Here is a 25,206-nt window from a genome sequence, read left to right on the forward strand (position 1 = left end):
TTGCATCTAATACATCCTAATCTCAAACTTGGTAAAATACTAAGTGGTGAAAACCAGAGGATGTTTACATGTTTTGTACAATTTTAACATGGAACTTTAAAAGAGAAACAGGTATTCCATCTTGTAAAATATGAGGTGTGACATTCATCTCTCAAGAACTGAAGGCAGCAGCCACTGAACCAAACTCACCTTCAAGTACAAGAATCACCAAGAGGTCAATGCATTCAGTGAAACATTCTAGCTCTGGTATTTTGGCAAGAATGAGAGGAGCTCATACCTGATGTAGAAGATGTAACTAGAAAGTGCATCTGAAAAGCACTGCATTCAGGTGACTCCTGCACTCAAAGGGGGCTGTTTTCTTTCCACTTTGTAACGCCGTCTCCACGTCCAAGCAATGACCCTTCAAAATGAAGGTCAGCATGATTTCTGCACTTTTTCACATGCTTCTCAGAAATAGCACAGCTATTTTCTACACACTGTGTCCAAAGAAGTTGAGCATAAACTTCCAGTCTGAAAGGTTAAATATTCAGAAAGTTCTGGGGGACCAAAAATAAGTAACAGGTAATATGTTGTGTTACCTAACAGTAACAGCACAAGGACAGTTAAAAAGGCTTTATTTGCTATGGTGGAGCCAGCAAGGTCATGGAATTTTGTGGCAGCGAAGTACAGAATGAAATACCAGGTCTGAATTCAGAATGACTTCAGAACACAGGTCTTAGTTGGTAAAAAGTGTGAGTTAAAAAACAGAAGTGTATGTGGTAGGATTAAGAACATTGATATTTGCATGAAATGCTGATCCTAGAATAAGCCAAAGAATCACAGAACCACTGGCTAGAGGGGACCTCTGAAGGTCATGTATTCTAAGCCCCTTCTTGATGAAGCAGGGTAAGATAGAACTGGTGTCCAGATGGCTTTTGAATCTCTACATTGAGGGCCTGCAGTGGACTTGCTCCACTAAAACCGTAACTGTCTCATACTGGGGAACCCAGAACTGGACCCAGCACTTTAGATGTGAGAGCAAAGATTGCCATCTTCAAACTGCTGATAATTCTCTACCTAACGCAGACCAGGATGCTGGTGGCCTTCTTTGCCATGAAGGCACATCCAGCAGCCTCATGGGTTGTTTGCTGTCCCCAGTACCTGCAGGTCCTTCTACATAATGCAGGTGTAGGTCTTTTGCACGTTCATTTGTTCAACTTGGTGAAATTCTCTTCAGCCCAATACTTCAGCCTGTCCAGGTCCCTCTGGACAATGTGTTTCTTTTCAGTTACAAACTGCTCAAAAAAAGAATCTCAAGTTCATGACAGTGTATGATGGAGGAAGTTCTTAGCCCTTTGGGAACTTGAGACAGAATTCATACTAATTTTAGTAGAACTCAAGTTTACCTTCAAATCTCTTGGCTATATACTCTGACAGGAAACATATAAACAAACTAAAGGAAAACACTAAGTGAAATGGTAGCTTACAATTACTTCTTCTGGTATTATGGATTATTAAATCTATGCTCAGAAAGTATTTAAACAGTAATTACAGACTACAGATTTCAAGATGTATTTTTAGAGCCTGAAAACATTTCATAGAATTTTTGGACCCCAGAAGGGTGTACGCAGTAATACTGTGAATGTAATAACAGTAACAGAAAGAATTCAATCTCTGCCACGTGAATTCACATCTGCTTTCAAATAGCTCTAGTGAGGGCTTTTAATCTTATTTCTCACCTCCACAGATTTTCTGTTGTTTTCAGAGAATCCTGTAACTTCACACATGCTTAATTACTACTTTTTAAGGATTAAAGAAGCAACTTTGTTTTAAAAGCACACTTAAAAAAGCCAAACACTGCTTGCTTTTGAATAAACATTTGCAGGTTTTAACATTAAAGCACTGCAACTAGAAATCCTGAATTTGCACTTAAGGCAGCCAAAGCAAGGTGAACAGCACAGTAAGTTACAAGAGCCCAGGGAGGTTGTGGAGTCACCATCCCAGGAGGTGTTGAAACAAAGCCTGGCTGAGGCACTTAGTGCCATGGTCTAGTTGATTGGCTAGGGCTGGGTGCTAGGTTGGCCTGGATGATCTTGGAGGTCTCTTCCAATCTGCTTGATTCTATTCTATGATTTTATGAGTTCTCTATCTGCTAACTTAATTCAACTTCTTTCCAATAGATTGTTAAAAAACCCCCTGAAACAACAAAACCAGAGAATCAAGTTATTCTAGCATCCCAACAAACGTATAAAGAAACTTTGAAAACTGAAGAACAAGCTCTTCCAAGAAAATAAATTTATTCTATTTTAGCAGAGGAAGAAAACATAATAAATATAACTATTTCTTACATCCTTCTTTACAAGGTAATTTTGCATTCAGTCATCAGACTTCAGTCACAAATTTCAGCTAGTATATCACATTTTAGAAGATCACATTAACTGAAAAGTCAAGGTTAAAAAATATACATATCAAAGAGTGCAAATATTTTATTTCTTGTGGGTAGGGCTAAGTATTCAAGTGCACGATATGTATCAGATCAGTAATATTGCATCAGCTAATCAGCATGTGCAACTGTTAGAGTGAGCAACACAGGTTTGGAATTTTTCATGGCACAATTTTGATTTGTCTCTCAAATAACACAAAGACTCTTCCAATCTTCTGTACCTATGATCACTCAAGCTTTGCAAAAGTTCCACGCTCAGGTCCTCAGTTGAAGCAAAGACAAGCTACCAGGCAAGCACAATTCCCATTCTGACATGTTTACACAGGTCTTTGGAGTGGGGCAGATACTTTCTCAGCCGAAGCAGATGCAATTCCATTTGGAGTTTGATGTTCCTAAACAAGAACTGAGACAACAATTGCCAAGACTCTGCAGTGTTTTGACAGCCATCAGGTTTTGTTAATTTTCAATGTGCCATCTATTCAAACCAGTTTTCTTTCAGTAAAAAACGTACAGTATCATCAAATCCATTTTGGTAAAACGATTCCATTCTCTCCTGGTTTGGTGGGAAGAAAGCTTGATTAAGTCTTACTAGGTTGGCCAGAGACAGCTGCAACAGAGCAAGAAGCAATGAATTAAGTTTATTAAAGTAACTTCTCTAGACTTGATTGTGCTGCTCTCTGTTCTGTCAGCTGTTTTGTGTAGCATATGCAAGAACAAAAAACCAGCATGGCTATGTCTAAACTAGCAAATTAACCACGTTCAGGTACACTGCTGTGTCACATGTGTGCCAAGACAAACTGTCACAAGTGGTCTGCACATACACTATCAAATTCACAGCTTCCAAGACAGACTGTCTGCCTGTAAAACTGCCCAAAGTTTCTGAAACATTTCAGCTTTGGCAACATTCCCAGAACCATCTGGCAGAATGGTAGATGGCACATACTAAATTTGGGCAAGGAAATATTTTGACAGGTTCCGAGTGCAAACAACTGCATTCTTGGGAACATTCCCAGTCCACGTTTAACATGTAGGTATAAATGTAGCTTGTGTTACCAATAAATTAAGAACTATTCACCATCTCAAGTGGTCACTTTGACAGTGTAAAGATTTCAGAACTCTGTTCTTGTATACAGACATGATTTACAACAAAATTGAAAGTGTAGCAATGGAGCTGCTCATTCTGGAGGTTCTCTCTAGGCATTTAGAAGAGAAGATTATCAGTAGTCACAGCATAGAATCATAGAATCATCTTGACTAAATGCTGTAACCAAATGAGTAGACACAGGGGGACCAGTGGATGTAGTCTACTTTAACCCTAGTAAAGCTTTTGACACTGTCTCTCATAATCTTCTTGTGAGCAAGCTCAGCAAGTGTGGTATAGAAGAGCAGACAGTGAGGTGGATTAGGAACTGGTTAAACAATAGAGTCCTAAGAGTGGTGATCAATAGTGCCAAGTCCAGCTGGAGAACTGTAACTAGTGGAGTCCCCCAGGGCTCAGTGCTGGGTCTAGTCTCATTCAAGATCTTCATCAATGACACAGATGACAGGACAGAGTCTGCTCAGCAAGTTTGCTGATGATACCAAACTGGGAGGCTTGGCTGACACACCTGAAGGCTGTGCAGCCATCCAGCAAGACTTGGACAGACTGGAGAGCTGGGCAAAAAGGAACCTAATGAGGTTCGATAAGGATAAGTGCAGAGTCCTGCATCTGGGAAGGAACAAACTGCAGCAGTACAGGTTGAGATGTGATCTGTTGAAAAGCAGTCCTGTGGAGAAGGACCTGGGAGTCCTGGTGGACTAGTTATCCATGGGACAGCAATGTGCCCTTGCAGCCAATGTGATCCCAGGTTACATTAAGAGGAGTGTGGCCAGCAGATCAAGGGAGGTTCTCGTCACCCCCCTAATCTGTCCTGGTGAGACCTGACCTGGAATATTATGTTCAGTTTTGGGCTCCCCAGTTCAGGAGGGACAGATCTACTTGAAAGAGTCCAACGGAGGGCTACAAAAATGATTAAGGGGCTGGAACACTGCCCTGTGAGTAGGGGCTGAGGGACCTGGGGCTTTTCAGTCTGGAAAATAGAAGATTTATAAGGGATCTAATAAATGTTTATAAATATATGAGGGCTGGGTGCCAAGAGGGAGGGGACAAACTTTTCTCAGTTGCACCCTGTGGCAGGACAAGAAGTAATGGGTATAAACTACAGCACAGGAAGTCCTATCTCGACATGAGGAAGAACTTCTTTACTGGAAGGGTCACGGATCACAGAAAACAGGCTGCCCAGAGAGGTTGTGGAGTCTCCTTCTCTGGAAAATTTCAAGACCCTTCTGGATGTGTTCCTGTGTGACCTGCACTAGATACTATGGCCCTACTCTGACAAGAGGGTTGGACTCAATGATCTTTGCAGGTCCCTTCCAACCCTTAACATAATGTTCTGAACACTTCATTTGTATGATTAATACTTGAGCCTCATACTTCATTATACACAATTTTGGGAAAAAAAAATCAAAATCATGTCACTATTTGAAATAATTATTAAAATTCTGACACTAATAGAGGAGGTTCAAACTGATAGAAAACCATATACATTCCAATACAGATAAATGATGATATACAACTCTTCATTTTATGTAGATTGCAGTATTGATGATAAAAGAAAATATTCTTAGTGCATGGTTTTACAGCTTTAAAAGCTAAAGATGCTTCAGATTGAATGGTCTAAAATGTTGCCTGAGATTCTGCATGAATCTGCACTTGCATGACCCTAGAAGCAATGTAACTCTCCAGTTAATTTTCTGTCTCTAATCTAATCACCATCTCATTTTTCCTTCACTTGCTGCACTTGATATTAGATACTAATTGTACTCAAGAAATACCCAGTAACCCATTGCATGTTTTCAGTATACATGAAATCAGTAATCTCATACTTTACATTCATTTACAAAGTACCACCATGCTTAAAACATCCTTGTGAAACAAAGATTCAGAAATGGGTCTGATTTAAGATGATATTATATAACACTTATTTTACTCAAATCAAGATCTGTCTAAAATAAACTGAAAGTATCAGTTATTGCCAATCTTGTTTTCTTTCTTTCTAAAGGAGTTTTGTTGACAGCAAGGTCTACTCTTCTTCAGTATTTTCTTTCATCATGTAAAGGAAAAAAATATACTACGGTTAAAGCTTGTGAGACAAAGTTTGCAAAGACAGAAATGCCAACAAAGTCAAGTAGACCATAAAAATCAGCCTCAGCCTATACTTCAATATACAGAAATGTTTCTGTAAAAGCTAACAAAATAACTTGTGGAAAAGTGTAGTGGTCACAAATGTTCAAAAATTCTTAAGGAATGGGGTGACAAGTAAGTGTATATGTGTCAAATGTTCCACTTAAAACTTGTGTTTTAAAATCAGTACAGCTGTTTTCAGTAAGCATGAAAGGCTGTTCTGGAATTTTCTTCTCCTGAGGTTTGGGGTTTTTTAGTTTTGTTTTGTTGTTGGGTTTTTTTTTATAAACACTCTGCTTGGCTAAAGAAAAATGATGCCTAAAGCAAAATTATTTACATTTAATATCCTGTGATAACTTGCTCAATTTTGAATGACATTGATGCTTTTCAACCATCGGTTGGTTGACATTTTTCTTCTCTTGTGCTGAATGTTTATCCTCTATTTGCAAAACAGAAAATGCCAAAACCACGTACGTAGACACTTAAAAATAAGCATAACCTTAACTGCACAACGACCTTTTTTCCATTTCTGAAGTTATTTAATAAACAACCAGCTTACCATTATGTCTTGTTTTGCAAGTTTAAGGTAGAGATCCATACGGCCTTTATCTTGTGGACAGATATCTAATCGACCGCTGAAAGGGGAAATTGTCACAGTCCTTCCAACAGGCAAGATAGGAAGGCCGTTGGTAAGGCCACCATCAACCCACTTCTACTGGAAAATAGAAATATTTTCAAAGTAACCTTAGTACTGTGATAGTAATTGAGTACTTTATCTTTCTTGTCCTTGCCTCTTCCACCCCACCTTCAAGCAAACGTAGAAGCCAAGCAAATGTAGCAGCAGCTTTCTTCTCAGAATACCATGACTCAGCTTGAGCATGAGACACAAAAACCCAAGGAACTGACAATGTACACACAGGGTGTTGAACAAAATGAGCATTTCACATAATGCATAAAACATAAGTGTAACATATTTGTTGAGCTACTGATGAGACTTGTTACTTAATCTAATAAAAAATGCCCCGTACACACAATTATTCTCAAGAGGCACATGAAAAAATGTTGTTAGTATTACACATGAAGCATATCAGATCACGTACACCCCTCTAAACTATTACTTTGATTCAAATGACCATCTCCAATAAGGGTGAGGAACTGGGGAAACTGCAGGCCTGACAGCCTGACCTTGGTACTGGAGAAGATTATGGAGCAGATCATCTTGGGCATACTCACATGACTAGTACAGGACAACTAGGCAATCAGGCCCTGCCATCACAGGTTCATGAGCAGCAAGTCCTGTTTGACCAACCTCATCTCCTCCTATGACCAGATGACCTGTCTAGTGGGTGAGGGACAGGCTGTGGGTGCTGTATACCTGGATTTTAGTAAAGCATTTGAAATAGTCTCCCACAGAATTCTGCTGGAGAAGGCAGTGGCTCATGGCTTAGACTGAAGACAGGCTGGATTGCTGAGCCCAGACAGTTGTGGTAAACAGACTTAAAAACAGTTGCTGAGCAGTCACAAACGGTGCTCCCCAGGGCTCAGTACTGGGGCCGGCTGCGTTTAACATCTTTATCGATGATCTAGATGAGGGGATTGAATACACCCTCAGTAAGTTTAGAGACCACACAAAATTGTCAGTGTTGATCTTCTTGAGGGTAAGAAGGCTCTACAGAACCAATGGGCTAAAGTCAGTTCCATAGGGTTTAACAAGGCAAATGCTGGGTCTTGCACCTGGGTTACGACGACCCCATGAAATGCTACAGGCCTGAGACAGAGTGGCTGGAAAGCTGAGTGGCAGAAAAGGACCTAGAGGTGTTGGCTGACATCCAGCTGAACCTGGATTTAAACCCATCAAACATTTTAGCTGGTATGTACTGCTGTACACAATTCTAAAGCTGACCAGCTTTCTGATATAAGGAATACAGACTCTTTTACTAGACACAAATGCATAAGGTTTTTGCTGTTTTTTTACTTGGCATCATGGTTGTGAGGAAAATAGATATTCTAAAGACTTCATTTAGATGTGTATGAGGAAACATACAAAAAAGTATCATGTAGTATTTCTCAGGAGGAGGAAATTACTATTTTTGTTCTATTAGTAATTACAAACAGACTAAAAATTCACAATGATTCTTAAAATGTTATTATATTTATGTAAGAAACACAAAACTGTACAAGCAACAGTGAAGAGGTTTTCTTATAGTTGTTTACACCTCTGAAAAGATCTTAGCCATGTATTCTCAGGAAAAGTAAGTTTATTCTTTAATGTTTGTCCAGAAGGAAGAGATTTGACTGTAACTAGTAAGCATGTAATTCTGTACAGAATGACAACAACACATAAAAGACGTGTACTCCAGCACCATCCAAATTGCCAAGATCTCCCTCATCACTCCTTCAATTAAATAGAAAAGCAGAATGGTGGTCCTTTAAATTGCCCAAAAAGAAAACAAAAACGTTTTAGAGCTGATAACGCAGCTTGTGGTGAGAAGCATCTTTAGTAAGGGAAGTTTTTTCCCATGGTGTTAGACATTATATTTAGGAAACTGCTGCTGCATGCTACAGAGATCATTCCAGTCTCAGCACTCACAACTGTTGAAACAACACATGAACAAGCTCATGTCATCCTTCATGGTGTTCATCTATAGTAACAACTATTCTGCAAAACATAGTGCTGCAGTTGCCTTCTCTTGAGATTGAGTAATTACACTACCAATGAAAAATGCTCACATAGAGAAGCCAGTAGTTAAACTTAATGAAAAATTACCTCTCCTTTATATTCCACTGCCTTAATTCCTGCATATATTGGTACAAAACTACTTGCTAGCAGGACCTAGAGAAAGGAAAGAAGAACAGAGAAACAAAACTGAAGGCAACAAAGTTGTTCTGAACTGTACACATTTTCATATTTATCTGCATTAAATAATATAGCAGTAATCAGTCAATATGTTAGTTTTACAGAAAACCATTGCCATCTCCAAATGGCTTCTTATTGGGGTATGTCAAAATTTGATTAAAAAAGACAAATCCTACTGAATAGTTTCAGTAACTGGTCAAGTGACAACTCTCAAAGCAAAATAACAAACTGACTCATTGATTAATGCAACTGAAAAGAGTACAAACTTAAGTCTCAAGCAATGTGATTTTGCAATGCAAATATGTGATTTTCCAGAAACTAAATAGGCATATGCTGAAAAAAAAAGACCCTGCAATATAAAGTACTGAAAAAGAAGCTGACCCAATGATTCTGCTGGTATATTTATATAGTCTTTATTCTTCTAATAGATCATATTTTCTAAGAATTCAAAATTCCTGAAGTACTATAAACAGTCTGAAAATTCACCTTTATCAGCATTTATCAATACTTTGCATTTAATACATGTAACAACTTACTATTGGCCCTATTATAAGCCTACATTCCTGGTTACAGTAGTTCTCAAATTTTTGTTTTTAGGCCTTTTTTTTATCCCAGACATGTCTTCTGTCATCTATAGATGTGCACACACAACCTTTTGATCCAATCATAGCAACATCTGTGAGAGCAAGTATCTCTATGCTTATGTATCTGCCTATGTATATATAGGTGCAGCATTTCAAAGAGAAGGGGTAGATATGGGGATAAAGTTCAACATGTCAGAAATTTTCACACAGCTAAATGTGCTAAATATGCATACATGAGCTTGCATGGCAGCATGAGAGACAAACCTGAGGAACAGTAGGTTACAGATGGGAGTATATATACTCTTGATCAGGTGCAAAATATCCCACAATCGATGGAGATCATAGAGGAAAATGTCTGAGAGGGTTTTTTTTCTGGTGGAACTGCATTTATTTTTGTAACAAATTAAGCTACTCTCAGTATTAAACATCTCCCCTCCCCTAACAAGTCTTACATAAGACTCTGTATGAAGTCTAACCTTCACTTTGATAACTCGTTTCTTGTCTCATTGTCTTCCAGTGATGAAGAGAAACAGAGCTCTGAGCTCAGATAAAAATGCTTTCTCTTATTATTCTCCAAAAGTGAAATTGTAGCTATTTCTCTACTGGACAGGCCTTTACATCTCAAAACCTTAAGAGAAGGTCCCCTTTGAAACCACTTCTCTTCAGATTTTCAAGAGTGACATTTTACAGGGTTTTCAAGGCCCTAATATCATCTTCTTTCCCTCTTCCAACTCCCTTTTTCCTCTCACCTTCAACTCCATCTCAGCAATTTTGGTCCTTCTAACTAAAAGAAAAGAGGACAGATATTTTTAACAAAGGAAGAAAGTCAAAAGCAGGTGACTACTGCAAAGTATGAATTCTTCAAGAAAGCTGTTAGTTTTTTACAAAAATCACTTAGGTCTCAATAGTGAGGTGAGGAAGGACAAGTTTGAAGAACATTTTCAGCATTCCCCTACCACTAACAGATCACTGTGGATGCCTGTTCAGCGCTCCTACCTTTAGAAAACAAATATATCAGTGTTCTCTGCCTTTCTCCCTCACAAACACACAAATAAGGCCTCCTTTCCCCTTCACCTCCAGTTTAAGAACTGCAGGTCTAAAAATGCTGGTATGTGATGACTAGCAGCAAGTATTTCAGAAGAGGAAGATTATCAACTGCCTTTCACATCCACTAAGAATAGTAATAGGGAAAAGAAAAAGAGGCTTAAAATGGCCACAACATATAACTCAGTTTAGGCACTATGAACAACCTTGGAATCATAAGGCTTGTCAACCTTAACTGAAACTAACAGTATATGGAAGTTGAAAGATTTCCAGAGGGCACTGAAATTTTGCTGTTACAAAATGCTGTCTTTAGCCATTCTTTGAGATGAGTAGGTTGTGCCTAGACATTAAATTATATAACTTAACATGTTTATGCTTCCAGAGCAACCATCCATCAACAGTCTGACTGTTCTAGAAATGATACATGCACCAAAACACCTATGAGATGGGTTGAAAGAACAAGTAATATGAATGTATTCTAATGAGCAATTATTTGGAATTTTATTACTATTATTCCAACTCATTCTACTGTTAGCATCTGGGAAAAAAAAGAACAGAACAAAACAGTTAAGTCAGTGAAAGGACTACTGAAATATGAGCCAAAGTGCCTTCAAGTCAGAAGATTTCACTATAAAAAACATAAACCCACGAAATAATAAATTCCATGCTTCTCACTGCTGGGTGCTATAACTAGAAATAAGTGTGAAATTTGAGATTTCTAGGTATGATTAAGTCCTATAAATTCTGAACATTAATTGACCATATAGACTATAACAGGGTGAAAAAGGACTTCTTTCTTCCTGTACTTCCTCTTTTATACTGCTGTATCTTACAATGTCTTCCACTACAGTATAATCAGTTATTAACAAGAACATTTGCTTTATGTACATCTGAATTCCTCCTACCGTTTCATGGCATTTTATATTCATAATCTCGATCCAAATTTAAACAGTGGCATTCAAAAAAAAGATGAGCAGTAAAAGATATGCTTTCCACTGACAATTAAACAGTTTATATATGGGCCCCTCAATTCAAGAAGGATGTTGAGGTGCTGGAACATGTCCAGAGAAGGGCAACGAAGCTGGTGAGGGGCCTGGAGCACAAATCCTATGAGGAGAGGTTGAGGGAGCTGGGCCTGTTTAGCCTGGAGAAGAGGAGGCTCAGGGGTGATCTTATTACTGTCTACAACTACCTGAAAGGGCATTGTAGCCAGGTGGGGGGTGGCCTCTTCTCCCAGGTAACCAGCAATAGAACAAGGGGACACAGTCTCAAGTTGTGCCAGGGTAGGTATAGGCTGGATATTAGGAAGAAGTTCTTGCCAGTGAGAGTGATTGGCATTGGAATGGGCTGCCCAGGTAGGTGGTGGAGGCACCATCCCTGGGAGTCTTCAAGAAAAGACTGGATGAGGCACTTAGTGCCATGGTCTAGTTGATTGGATAGGGCTGGGTGCTAGGTTGGACTGGATGATCTTGGAGGTCTCTTCCAACCTGGTTGATTCTATGATTCTATGATTTAATATTACATTATATCTATTCCCTAAAGCACAAGCCTGTAAAAAGTGTTGGGCTGTAATTTTTTAATTAATTTTCTTTACTTTCTTCTGCAATTAAATATAATTTAAGTAGTATATCTGAAATAAAGGATGCAGGAAGACTCAGTGAATTGTTACAGAATTTGGAGAGTCGCTATTTTATTCTCTTCTACTGTTGCCAATAGCTACCTTGTCAATTTTTAAACACACACTATCTACAATTTGGTATTTTAAAAACAGATTAAGGAAACACACACTAAATAAATTTTAGCAAAACTGTGAAACTATAGGATCAAATTCTGCTTCAGTTATGTTATGGTTGCAGCATCACTGAAAGTATAAGCAATTACTTGAGTAAAACAGATTTATTGTACAGGTGGCAACACACTTCTAAACCTTGAAGAATCTCGAGCACTTTCATTTAAAGCAGCAATTTTCAACTCCATTACCTTAATGAGGTCCTCCCTAGAGGCAAAATTGGAAACCAAGTGATTTTCCCCCGTTTTGGTGTTAGTGACTGACACATAGAGACGGTTCTCAGCAATCTCATGAGCATTTGAGGGAAGAATAGACTCTATGCCTTCCCTTGAATACAGAAAAATGCAAAACATTATTCATTAGCATTATCCAAAAACCTCCTTGAAAATATGTTAAGGGTGAAAGAGCATTGAACACATTTCAAGGGAGGAAATATATGTACACTCTCCATTTTCATTTAGAGAGCTTCACACAAAAATGGTCTTATAGTTACATTAAGATAGATACCTAAGTGTTTTCATAAAATCATAACCAGGCGTTACAGCACCGAAGTCCAATTTTCTAACTTCCTCTGCAAATCCATAGGCAAACTGCTTACTTTTCTGGAAGTTAAAAATATTCACCATTTAAGATGTTTTAGTTACAGTAAGCATGTTCAACTATGGTATTTAAAACATACTAGTGGCTAAAGTTTTAACCATGAAAGAAATAACAGTAACCAAAAGAGAGCCATAAGACCAGATACAGTTTCCTGGATGTGCTTGGTTTGTAAGGGTGTATGCATAACAAAATGTGGAATCCTTTAGAAGAACTAATTTGTATGAAAACAAGATTTTCACTTAAAAAAAATGAAAACTAATTATAACAAACCTTCACAAGAATGCTACTTTAGCAATCAATAAAAGTTAAAGCTATTTTAATGTATATTACCACTGATAATGAGCACTCTCAATTTTCCATTTAAAAAAATGCAACATGATGACTAAAAAGTAACAAAAACTAAACATTTTATCAGACATTCTTCAGTTGCTGTTAAAATTACACATTCTTAAGAAAAAGAAAATTCATCAGACTCAATGTAATATAGGCTTATTTTCCACAAACAAAAATTAAAAGCTGCTCTAATATTTTTACTTAGGAAGACCTTTGTAAGTTCAGATCAGCTAGGCTAGAAACATATTATAAGCTCTGGGTATGAGTATCAGAAGAAAAATTTCCTTGGGAAAAGGCTACCTGCCTTGTTCAGCAGAGAAGAATGCATTATACTGATCAAACTTGAAACTGAATTGCTAGAGGCCACAGAAAAGGAATAACGCCTGAAGAGGATACAAATAAGGTTCTCTTCACAAAAGAGAACTTGCCTAATATCAAATCACCTCCCCTGCAGGGTTGGGGTGGTGGCAGAATGAAGCGAGGGGAAGAATTTACTGCTGAAAGTAACAGAATCACTATGTACATATCCTGGCAGAAATGAACAAACGGGAAGAAAGGTCAATGGCAAATGCAGCAGATGTAATACGCAAGATGATCACTGGACTGAAACCGAAGGGTACATAGAACAAAAATTCAACAGCCTTCTCCCCTCCAATAATACCACTTATAATTCAAGACATTAATGAAATACTAATATTTTGGCAAGGCCTAGTCTTCTATATATACTAAGGCATGGTCACTACAGGCACTAGAGGAGGACAAAGGAGTCTTAACCCATGCAGGAATGCAAACAAAAAATAAAGAACAGCCAATGCTCTCCCACAGAACATGTAATAGAGCAGCCATTAAACATCACTTTGCAGTCTTTAGATGGCACCATGGCCACGTCCAGAAAATAGTGGCATCTCTGAAGAAAAAACATGTGCAGCATGTTAGACCAGAACACTGTGAGCAATAATCTTCCACGGCATACAGCGGAGCTACTGCTGTTAAGTTGTGGATTGTACTGTGTTTAAAGGAGGTACAAAAGCCACTTCTTGCACTGTCTGGTGAAGCACTGAAAGCAAGGAAAAAAACTGAGCCAGGCACAAAAGGATGAAAGACTGGTGCTCTGCAATTTCTTAACGAAGTCTACCTCTAGCCAAGAAAACAATGATTCACTTTGTAATGTACAGTGATTAAGTGCATACATGTTTTGGTACTTTAAAGTAGATCTGACCATGAACAACTCAACATTCACATACGCTACATTTGTATTTACATAGCTTACAAAGTCCATATGACAAACTTTTGTTATAAAGAGACACTTGCTTAATAAACACTTTTGGCTATGGTCACAGCTTTTGATTACGAAAATAAGTCCTGTTCCTGAAGCAAGAACAAAACCAAGAACCAAATTACTTTACAAAGCTTAATATTAGATGATGATATCAAACATATCTTTTGAAAATTATCATGTCCTATACCTACGGGTTTATTCATTTACCTCTATATTTTCTGGTACAGTTAACAAGACAGTGGCAGCCAGAGATCCCGCAGAAGCTCCCGCAAAAGCTTTCACAACTCCCAGTAACTTCTTACCATGCTTGCAAAAAGCAGCTGCTGCCCCCAAGTGGTAAATACCCAGAAAACCACAAGCTGCAAATGACAGATTGATGTGTTTCATTTTTGCTGTGGGAATAAAATTTCAGAGTCAGAAAACGACCAGCTAATCCTATCTTAGAATATACATATATTCTTTTGTCATAGAGTACATAATATACTATATCTACATAACAAAAGGCATCTTACTTGATAACAGTAAAAGACCTTTTGTTTACCAAATATATCAAACAAGTAGCAGTTAGTTTATCACCTCCAAAATGTAAAACAACTTTAAATTACTCCTTAGCATAAACATTTTTTTCAAGTCAATCATACCCATGCCCAGTGCAGCTTCACACTTTCATCTAATTTATCTAAGAAATACAAAACAAAACTAGATACCCAAAAAAAGTCATGGAAAAATGCCACCTAAAGCAAATATCAAATTGTAACACTGCATCGTATTCCCTTACAGACACATAGCCCTGAGCCCACTATAACTCCCTAGCAAAATGATATTTTTTCCTGGACCTTTAGAACTGATTTCCTTACTATATTAATAATCATTAATAGACAAGTTCTTCTTTAAAATCACTATTTAGAAAAGAAAACCATAAAATACTGTTGCTACTATTAAAATAAGAAGGAATTGTAAAACTATGTATGAAACCACAGCCTGAAGGTATCAAGGACACAATTTAAAATTAACTGAAGAAAAGAAACAAGAAGCCACAGTTCAGACTGTTATGGCAGCTTTATTTAAAAACCAAACAGACAAAAAAACCCAAACCTGCATATTATATTAGCTCTTCTGCCAGCTACTACAATTATGAGATATTCCACATATTATATTGTGCAGATATACAAGATATTGTACAGATTACCCTAATATCTAATTAAAACTAAACTCCTAGTATATCTGGATATAACTCAATATGAATGGGACTAAAAAATATCAATAATAATTGCTAAATTCAGGAATATACTTGATCTTACTAGTTTGTAATTGCTGATTATATGCTTCTTTTGGAAATAATCTACAGACACTGTGGTATCATTTCTGATGAGAAGTAAACCAAAATCTGTTGCTGTACATGCTTCACCTCAGCATTGGGAAGAGCATGAAAGATGAGGATGAGAAAGAGCTGTTAAAGCCATTGGTTAAAAAGACATCCTAAACACAACTACATTACCCATAAGATCATTAAAACCAGACCACAAATGGGACTAACCAGGTTTATAGAAAAGAAAGTGCATCTCCTAGTGTCAGGGTATACTGTTTGATGCATTGAGCAGGCTGCCAAAATACCACACTATTATTAGGTAGCTTATTACCTGTGTTTTATCCCCTTTACAGTGGGATTTAAGTAGGAATAAAGAATCTTTTAATTTAAAGAAAAATCCCTGTACTACAGAAAAGATAAAGATTTACTCAAGACTTCACTGAAAAAACAACAAACATGACTCTACTTCGAAGATTTCAATTTTTTTTCTAACAGAGTGGAAGAAAACTAAACAAGACTTTGACATACAATGCTATGATGTGCTTCCTTTCAGGCTAGGTATCTTGAGACTGTGACCAACTGCTGCAGCTGCTTCCATGCCTTCTACAAATTAGGAGCAAAGACACATTTGCACCATGGTGCATTTTGACAAAAAAGGTGAAGCTGGCTATATTGACTGCATTACTAAGAAGAAAAACAAGCATGGAAGAATAAACTTTCGTTTTTGTCCAAAGGAGATTTCAGGCTCAAAACACTACTAAGAGGAAATAATGACCATGTTTCCATAGTTGATTGGTCAGAAAATAAGCCAGCATAGTAAGAATTCATAAATGCCAAGAACTATGCCTAAGGGGCCTGCAAAATGTACTTAACAATCACAAGTGCAAAATGATAAGCTTATGTAAACAAAAGCAAGCATATGCATGCCTACTTAAAAGTATACACACATCTCCTAAACCTTCTATGAGGCTCATCCACAAAGCATTCTAACAAACATCTCTCTGATAGAAAATATCTTAGACATTTACAAATAATAAAGCAAAACAAAAGCAACAATGCAACTAAATGAAAAAAAAAAAAAAACCCAAGAAGAAAACACAAGAAACACCACAAAACAAGACAAAAAAATACTCAAACAAACCCAAACTATCTAGAGCATAGTCACAGAAAGAAATTTTAGTTGTTTTTTTTTCAGAAAAAGAATCCCTACAAGTGTGTAAGGCAGTCACAATCCATTGTATGATCAATTGCCTGATACAATTTCTCTAAAGTAAGAACAGAAAAGGTTATATGAAGTAAAGAGATTATTTGAACAAGTCAAAAACTGCTGAAAATACACTTGACTTAGAGTCAGGACGTCCATATCTTGTCTTAAAATCTCTCTTGAAGCCTTATAATTCCTTCACATGAGCTTTAGCCCTATCTAATTATCAGTTATTGTAACTGTTCTTTTGAGTGTCTGAATATATGCAATTCACTCTTCAATAAGAGTTAATTTCTTAACACTTAGATCCTATACTGCCCTTCCTCCTTCATTTCCCAGCCCAAGAGACAGACAGATTACTGAACAAGTATTGACATCAGTTTCTTGACTGACAAGAGGTTCAATGTGAGACAAACACACAAAAAAGAACACTAAGATTTCAAGCAAAGGAACGCTGTTAAAGAATGCTGCCAGTCTTGCACTGTTATGAATAGACTAATTGCAATAAAGATAACACTAACTCAATTTCAAAATCAGCTGAGTTTTTTTATTTCAAACAGAAGTACCTGATCTACTGAATTTATATGGCATGCAATAAAACACTGGTTTACAAATTCAAGAGAATTTCAAATCAGAAGTAGCAACAGCATGGCTGCATTATGAGGCCCTAATATTTTTATTAATAAGAATCACTTCCCAGGCCTACATTATGTATTTGTCACACACACACAACATTTAAAAATACTTCAGTGCAAATATTAATTGGCAGATCACATTCATGTTGAAGTGATAGATCCAGTGGCCAATCTAGCTGTATGAGGACTAGGTTTTGCACATGCATGCAACAGCCCTGTATGTAAGTAAATAATGAGAAAAATTAAAACTCAAAAAACATAATGAATTAATGATTCAAGTCTCTTACCCAAGCTGCTTATAATCAAAATAGGCCCAGGTATCAGATCAAACCAGGTTTCTTTAGGGCTTTATCCAGTTCATAGAATCATAATGGTTTGGACTGGAAAGAAACCTAAAGATGATCAAGTTTCAACACCACTGCCATAGGCAGGGACATCTCCTTTTAGACCAGGTTACTCAGGGCTCCATCCATAAAACTGTAGTAGTGTTTTGGCTGGGAAAAAAAACAAAAACAAAAACAACTCCCTCAGCCTGTTGGCATAGGAGAGGTGCTCCAGCCCTTTAATCATCTTCTAGGCCCTCAGTTGTTACATTAAATCATGTTGTGTTTAGTTCTTAAGTGATAGCTAGTATCTGCTGGTGGGTGAAATAACCAAATCTTATTCCATTTGTTGAGAATATTCAAATCAGTAGAGTACTGCAAATACTCAACACTATAGAGAAGAAACATCTTCATTCATCACTATACATCTACCCATAGGGAGGTTCTGTACACTGAATTGATGGCATCTTACAACGAATTTGTATTTAACCTGCAAAGATGATAAAACCGAGTAAGAATCGTGGTTCTATAAGGAACCATCTGCTTGGCAGATGCAGTAAAGCAACAGCCTTTCATCTTGCAAAGGAATCTCTGAGTAAGAGGAAAAGAAGAAAACATTCCTTAGATGAATGCCCAATAATATCAGAAAAAAACAGAAAACCATGACATTCACTCCTATGTCATTTTTCTCCTTTCTTTTGATGCTTGCAAATATGTCACGGCAACACTTGATTTGCAAGTTGGAACAGTGTATTTCAGTTACATTATGATTCAAAAATGTCTTTAGCTTTGATGATCTGGTAGACCACAGCTCTTTTGATGAAAAAGAATAGTAGAGATATAACAACTCCCAAGAGGACATACCAAGAAATGTAATTATGTCTATGCTAGGACTAATCCCTGCCAATTTCTTAGAGAGCACCAGAAATTGGATCACAGTCACATCTGGACAGAGACCATTTTTCCTTTTACATGTGCAAACAGCAGAAGTCCTGCTGTTTGAAAAGCAAGGTACAAAAACACCTGTTCCACAGGACTTCATAACAAATATTCTTAGAGAATTTAACATAAAGATATTCCCTATTAACTCAAAGTTAGCATATTGGCACACACCTTAAGAAAAAGATATCAGTGAACCTTTAAAGACACTCAAGTACTTTTTAGCTTGACAGTGCACTGTAGAGATGTGAACAGAAAATGCTTTTGCCACTGCTTTTCAGAAATATTGTTATCCACATGACTGGCAGATTTCAAAATGCAAGGATTTTAACTGGTTAAGGGGATAGGTATGGTTCTGTTGTCTACAGGAAAAAAAAAACCAACACCACAAAAACAGCCAGAAGCCTAAGATTAGTACAAGAAGGAACTAGGAGGACATTTGGGTTGTTCAAACCCATTACTTTACAGATAATGCAGGAACATTAGGGAATAAATATAAACCTAAGAGTTCTATTTCTATTATTTTCTCATCTGTGAAAAAAAATAACTTACTGGTGATTAAAAATATATAGAGGGGGGCATTTCTGTTTACTCAGCAGTAACACATCCAATTTTAATGCAAACCTACACGGCAATGTATGCAAGGAGAGAAGCCTGTACAGCAGTACAATACAGGGTTTATTGGGATAGATACTGTCTTCCTAATTGTCATGCACAAGAAATAGCACAGCAGTTTCTCATACTGCTGTTTCCTAAGCAATATAATTATATAAACAGCATAAGATAAATCTCAGTGTCTATACCAGTCACAACTACCTTCCTGTCATCCCATATGTAAATAAGAGCTGAAAATGCCCAAAGCAACCAACTAAAACCCTCTACAAACAAAAATTAAATCTACATAGAATGTGGATGACCAAGCACCCTGAAGCACAGGAACTAAAATATATGATGCGTTAACAGTACATTTCAGGACTAGTTATTAGCTAGGAATGACAAAGTTATGGGAAGAACATTTTTAGCTAGGCAGCATTGCTAAAATAAAAGGTCACAATTGTAACTACTAATTTATCTGAATCAGAAATCACCACTCACACAGGAATGTTTAATTGTATTTCACGTTTATAACAGAAAAAAAAGTGTTCACTAGCATCAAAGACCATTCTAACCTTCAGAATTGATTCTCCCAGACAAAAACAGGGTCATAAAACCCAATGCCATCCAACATACTGCAGTCTACTCAGAAGTTGCTAGCTAGAGAAGGTGAAAACTAAGTTTTGTATTTATCCAGCCATATGGAATAAACATTTTAACAGTCTGATGAAGTTGAATTAAAAAAAAACCCAAACCAACACAACAAAGTAACACTAAACAATCAGTACAGTACCCAATCAGCCATTAAGACACTTGAGAGAGTTACACAAGCTTTTTTCAAACTAGAAATTCTGTATAATCCCCTTAAAATTCAAAAAATAAAGAAAAACCTACATCACATCATTAAATGCTTTCACATTAAGAGTTTAGACCATCTTGATCATTAATAGAAAATCTCTAGACGATGGGTATGGCTGACTGTAAGAGAGCATCAAAAGGTTCAATACCTTCTATCGAATGTTGCCATCCATCACACACTTCACCAGGACTTTTTCCAGCAGCTGCTTTAGCACTAGTAGACATTCTTTTATCTACTACTGATTGCTTATCATTTAACTTGGAAACCTACAATCATATAGTCAAACTTTATTATTAAAAATAAAAACAACAGGCAGATATAAGGTGAACATTAAATAGATTAACAAAGTAAATTAAAATAGTTGCAAACCCATTTAGATTTCTGAAATTATTGTGCCCCAAAATAATCCTTATCACTCAACTAGCTGAAACACAATACCCCACTGTTTATACATGCACAAAAAAATAAAGATAAACTTCCCTAGACATCTAGGAAAACATTACCACTTGGAACTATAAGCATCTAAGATGAGCCTTCATTTTGTATCCTTACCAATTTGTTGTTGTTGTTGTTTATATGTACAGATTTTTTAATCAGCAAACTCATGTTTTTATCCTCCCTTACCAATCCAATAAAAAATGTTTTTCCTTTTTTTGTGCACTAGTAAAAAGTTTTCCAGAGAATTTACTAAACAGCTCACTCTCTCTAATAAGTCTGTCAGTTATTGTGGAGTATAGTGTGATGTACAATTTGAAGAGACAAAACACTCAAATGTTTCTTCCCAACTTAGAACTATTAGACACAAGTTCATTCTGACAGACTAGATCTCCTGAAGCTTGTTGCTGCCTGCCCCTTCAGACTGATATCCTAATATTTTAAATTAATAAATAAGGTTACAAGATCACACATTCTGTAGATTTTAAAAAGAAATGTTATTATCATTGTATTGATGCACATTGCTTACGCTTGGAGCACCATAAAAATACTTACCTGAGATTGAGCTCTGTTACGTGGTGCTGTTGTGGTACAGTAGTTGAGAATTCCAATCCATAACTGCTGAGTTTTTGGAAACATGCAACTACATATTTTGCCTTTCTTCAAGTGAAGCAACTGCATTTGAGCACTACAAAGACTTCTAACAGTCCACATTTTCTTAAAAGTGACCTCTGGATCCAGACGATGCTGCAACCACACTGACACTTTCAGAAGCTGTCTTACCATGGAATTACAAAGCAAGTGTCAACGTAGGAGCTTGGCCACCATAGAAGTACACAACAGAAACACCCTCTCTTCTAAACTTAACCTGTTTTAAAACATAAAAGAAGGTGGAAAAAGAGAAGTAGTTGAAAGGTAGCTGCACATCAAGGCCCTGGTACTGTAACAAGGCCATCTTCACAAACCTCTCACTTACACAGATGCATTAACAGTTGATTGCCTGAAAGCAGTCCTCAGCCATACTTTTGTGCAACCCTTAGCCTCCTTCTCACCAGCCCCCATCTGGCACTGTGTTGTTCCCCACTAACCACAAAGTCAACCGTTCCAGAAACAGGAAGGACCAAAACCTTTAGTGTGTTCCACAAACAAAATATGTCTACATTACACCTAGCTCAACTTTAACCATAAAGAAGAGCATATGGAAATGCACCTGCTCAGATGAGAAGCTGGCCAGCAGCACAAACCATACCACTGTGATGCTGTGTAGGCAAGGTCCCAGGGGAATACTACCAGCTTCAAATTTCATCCCAATCAAATAAGTGAGTTGAAGGTCTTCTGCTTATTCTTGTGAGACGAGGCCTACAATGTAACTTTTTTTCCCCTCGCTCTACTTTTTCCTAGCAAACATTCGATATAAACAATTAAAACTGAGCTGAAACAACGCAAGCAAACTTTCACACGTCACCGAGAACGTCAAGTGACAGCAGAAGCGAGCAGCGGTTGCTGCCGCCACTTTAAAGTGTACACTTAGCACAGAAGAGCGACACTTTCGGTGGCCCCATCTCTTCAAACTCTAAAGTCAGCTCTCTCAGTTCTTTCCTGTCTCTCCCCGCGAAGGCTCCTGCCTCACACCCTGCTAAGGCTCCAATGCGGCTTACGCGACACAGCGGTGGCACCCGCACGTCTCGGCTCCTAGGCGAGATCTGGATCCACCTCCCTCGTTAACAGCTACGGGGACAATTCCGGTAAGCCGTGGAGATCGCCGACGGCTCCAGTCGCAGCTCAGCAGCAGCCTGAGCTCACCCACCACGGCACAGCCCAGCTCGGCCTGCGAGTGTTGCTGCGGGCACGGTATGGAGGCACCCAGGGCGCCTGCAGGAAGCGTTCCCGCCCCCGTGCCAGGACGCCTGCGCAGCCCGCGGCGGCCCGGCAGTCGCACGGCAGGGACAAGGCTGTGGTCGGCCGCGTTCCGAGCGCTACCCGCATCCCTCCCGGGGAACCGGTCACCGGGCGAAGTGTGCTCCATCTGCCTTCGCCACCCGGCCGGCGGATGCTGGGTGTGGCGGCGTGCCTGCCTTCCCGGGCCAGCCTCTTCCTTCAGCGGCCTCCCGAGGGAGAAGGCCCGCGGGGTGCCTTTCCGTACGCAGTCACCCTGTCAGCTGTCGCTGTCCCCGGGAGCAGTCCTGTGGGCGGCTGTCTGCCCCCGCACCGCCCTCGTGCCGCGCTGGGCACTGTGCAGGGGCTTCCTCTGGCTGAGAGCAGCAACGGAGTTGATTTTCTTTCTCCCCTTTTTTGTGTCTTTCTCTCTCTGTTTATGTTTTAATCCTGCGCCCTGTCCCCATATTTACAGATGAGCTTTTAGATGGGAAAGCCAGATGAGCCCGAGTGATGGAAAAAATAAACCTTCCTTTAATTATAGACAGTTCTAATTTGTAGCGAGAAGTATTATCATTGGGAGCACACTGGCGTCCAACTGACACTTAGTTGCCAGCTATGGCCAAGTACAAAGTTCACAAACACAGCAGCAGAACCCTTTTCATTCTCATCCTTCCCAATGTGAGGTCAAGTGCCTTAGCTTCTTACTCCTTCTGATCTCTTAGTCAGTTGTAACAGACATGAAATATAAAGGGAATACAGAGCAGAAGGAGCTGTTGAGTTAAAGCAGAATTCAGAATAGATAGATATATATATTTTTTAAAGTTACCCAGTACCATATGTGCTAAAAACCATTAAAATACAAACTGAAATTCAGATATAATTTTCCTTCTTTAGCTTTCTGTCTGCAGACTCTCTTAGTCAGTCTCATCAAGCCTTTTCTTGTTGTCCTGCTCAGAAAAGAAATCCTTGACACAATTCCTCATGAACGATAAAGAATCATAGAATCAACCAGGTTGGAAGAGACCTCCAAGATGAGCCAGTCCAACTTAGCACCCAGCCCTAGCCACTCAACTAGACCATGGCACCGAGTGCCACAGCCAGTCTCTTCTTGAACACCTCCAGGGACGGTGCCTCCACCACCTCCTTGGGCAGCCCATTCCAATGGGAAATCACTCTCTCTGTGAAGAAGGATGTTTTGTCATAGTAAATCAATATACACTTTCCTTTTGCACACTAGTATTGTCTCAGCCAGGAAGGCAACGCTTAAATGTTAGTGATGGCGTAGTTAATATTATCTGTAGGTAGCACAAACAGATCATGTGCTCTTGAGGTGTGTTACCTGCTGAAAGGAAGAGCAAGACACTGCAGTCACTAAGTATCATTTATGAGCACTTTGCTGCTGTGTGAACTCTTCACATACTGCCTGCAGGGAAAGAGAAAGCTACTTTTTCACAAGGATGGGGCATGGGAGAACAAAAGCAGGAGAAAGAAAAAGGGGGGAGAAAAAAAAAAAAAAAGCTGAATTGATCTTTTCTGTCCTTAAGATTTCTGGTTTTTTCCTCAATTAGTTTTTGTATTTTTACAAGGAGCAAATTCCCATCTAAGCACAGGAATTAAAGTCTTAACTTTAATTAAAGTAGCCTAGAATAGAATACAATCAGTCAGGGATGGAAGGGACCACAAGGATCATCTAGTTCCAACTCCCCTGCCATGAGCAGGGCCACATCTTACATCAGTTTAGCATCTCTCCCCAAAATTTAGCATCTCACCCCAAAATATAGCATCTCACCTCAGTTTACATCTTATCTCCATTTGATATCTTACCCCAAAATTTAGCATCTTATCTCCGTTTTATATCTTACTCCAAAATTTAGCATCTTACCCCAAAATTTAGCATCCCACCCCAACATTTAGCATCTTATCTCCATTTTATATCTCACCCCAAAATTTAGCATCTTACCCCCAAAATTAGCATCCCACCCCAACATTTAGCATCTTATCTCCATTTTGTATCTCACCCCAAAATTTAGCATCTGACCCCAAAAATTAGCATCTCACCACAACATTTAGCATCTTATCTCCATTTTAGATCTCACCCCAAAATTTAGCATCCCACCCCAACATTTAGCATCTTATCTCCATTTTAGATCTCACCCCAAAATTTAGCATCCCACCCCAACATTTAGCATCTTATCTCCACTTTATATCTTACCCTAAAATTTAGCATCTTACCCCAAAAATTAGCATCCCACTCCAACATTTGCATCTTACCTCCATTTTATATCTCACCCCAAAATTTAGCATCTTATCTCCACTTTAGAACTTTAAAACAGAATTTTACTTTTCTGTGCATAGAAACAGAAAACAAACAAACAAACAAAACCCCCAACACACCCACAGGCACAAAAAAAATCCTCACAACCTTTGTATATTTTGAAAGCTCTGTTTTAACATCTAAACATCTCAATTCTAAATTAGTGGCTAGAAATAATTAATGTGTGCTAACTAATCCACTTCATATTCACATCGTTAGTTTATTTAGATAGCTTTTCTTTGCTGTTTCTATATGGACAAAGGTTTAACAAAGTTTAATACATCAATAGAGGGCATATTACAAAAAAATAAACAACCAAGTGGTAATTTGCTTGATTAGCCACCAGAAGACAAAGGTGTTATTGTAAAAACACTATGTTTATAAATGCTAAATATAGCAGATACGTGTAAAGTATCTACAAAGAAATACAATGTAAGAATAGTCATTAAGTTTGCTACTATACATACTTTCAGTTAGTTTAACACATGGAATATAAAGAAGACAAGAAAAATCAATAAGAAGGTGAGACAGAGTCAAAAGAGGCCATATAGCAACAAGATGAAAAAACAAACACCCCAAAAAAAT

General features: G+C 38.2%; 1 protein-coding gene across 5 annotated transcripts; it reads right to left on the minus strand.

Moving 5' to 3' along the window:
• Window positions 1-2,259: 2,259 nt before the first annotated feature.
• Window positions 2,260-22,311, minus strand: PNPLA4 (patatin like phospholipase domain containing 4). 5 transcript variants are annotated; one of them, XM_064143965.1, is made up of 9 exons: window positions 22,088-22,311; window positions 20,985-21,297; window positions 20,143-20,260; window positions 14,339-14,523; window positions 12,427-12,521; window positions 12,111-12,246; window positions 8,413-8,478; window positions 6,205-6,357; window positions 2,260-3,029 (listed from the first exon to the last, which is right to left on the minus strand). In XM_064143965.1, exons 2-9 carry the CDS (start codon window positions 21,213-21,215, stop codon window positions 2,898-2,900), a joined length of 1,116 nt encoding a protein of 371 aa, XP_064000035.1. In that variant the 5' UTR covers window positions 21,216-21,297; window positions 22,088-22,311; the 3' UTR covers window positions 2,260-2,897. The 5 variants fall into 5 exon arrangements, with proteins under 5 accessions (XP_064000035.1, XP_064000036.1, XP_064000037.1 ...); XM_064143966.1 differs by lacking the exons at window positions 20,985-21,297; window positions 22,088-22,311 and adding an exon at window positions 17,567-17,773 and having other exon boundaries at window positions 20,143-20,205; XM_064143967.1 differs by lacking the exons at window positions 20,143-20,260; window positions 20,985-21,297; window positions 22,088-22,311 and adding an exon at window positions 15,433-15,667.
• Window positions 22,312-25,206: the final 2,895 nt, after the last annotated feature.

This window comes from Pogoniulus pusillus, chromosome 5 (assembly GCF_015220805.1).
Source record: "Pogoniulus pusillus isolate bPogPus1 chromosome 5, bPogPus1.pri, whole genome shotgun sequence".
Taxonomy (NCBI): Eukaryota; Metazoa; Chordata; class Aves; order Piciformes; family Lybiidae; genus Pogoniulus; species Pogoniulus pusillus.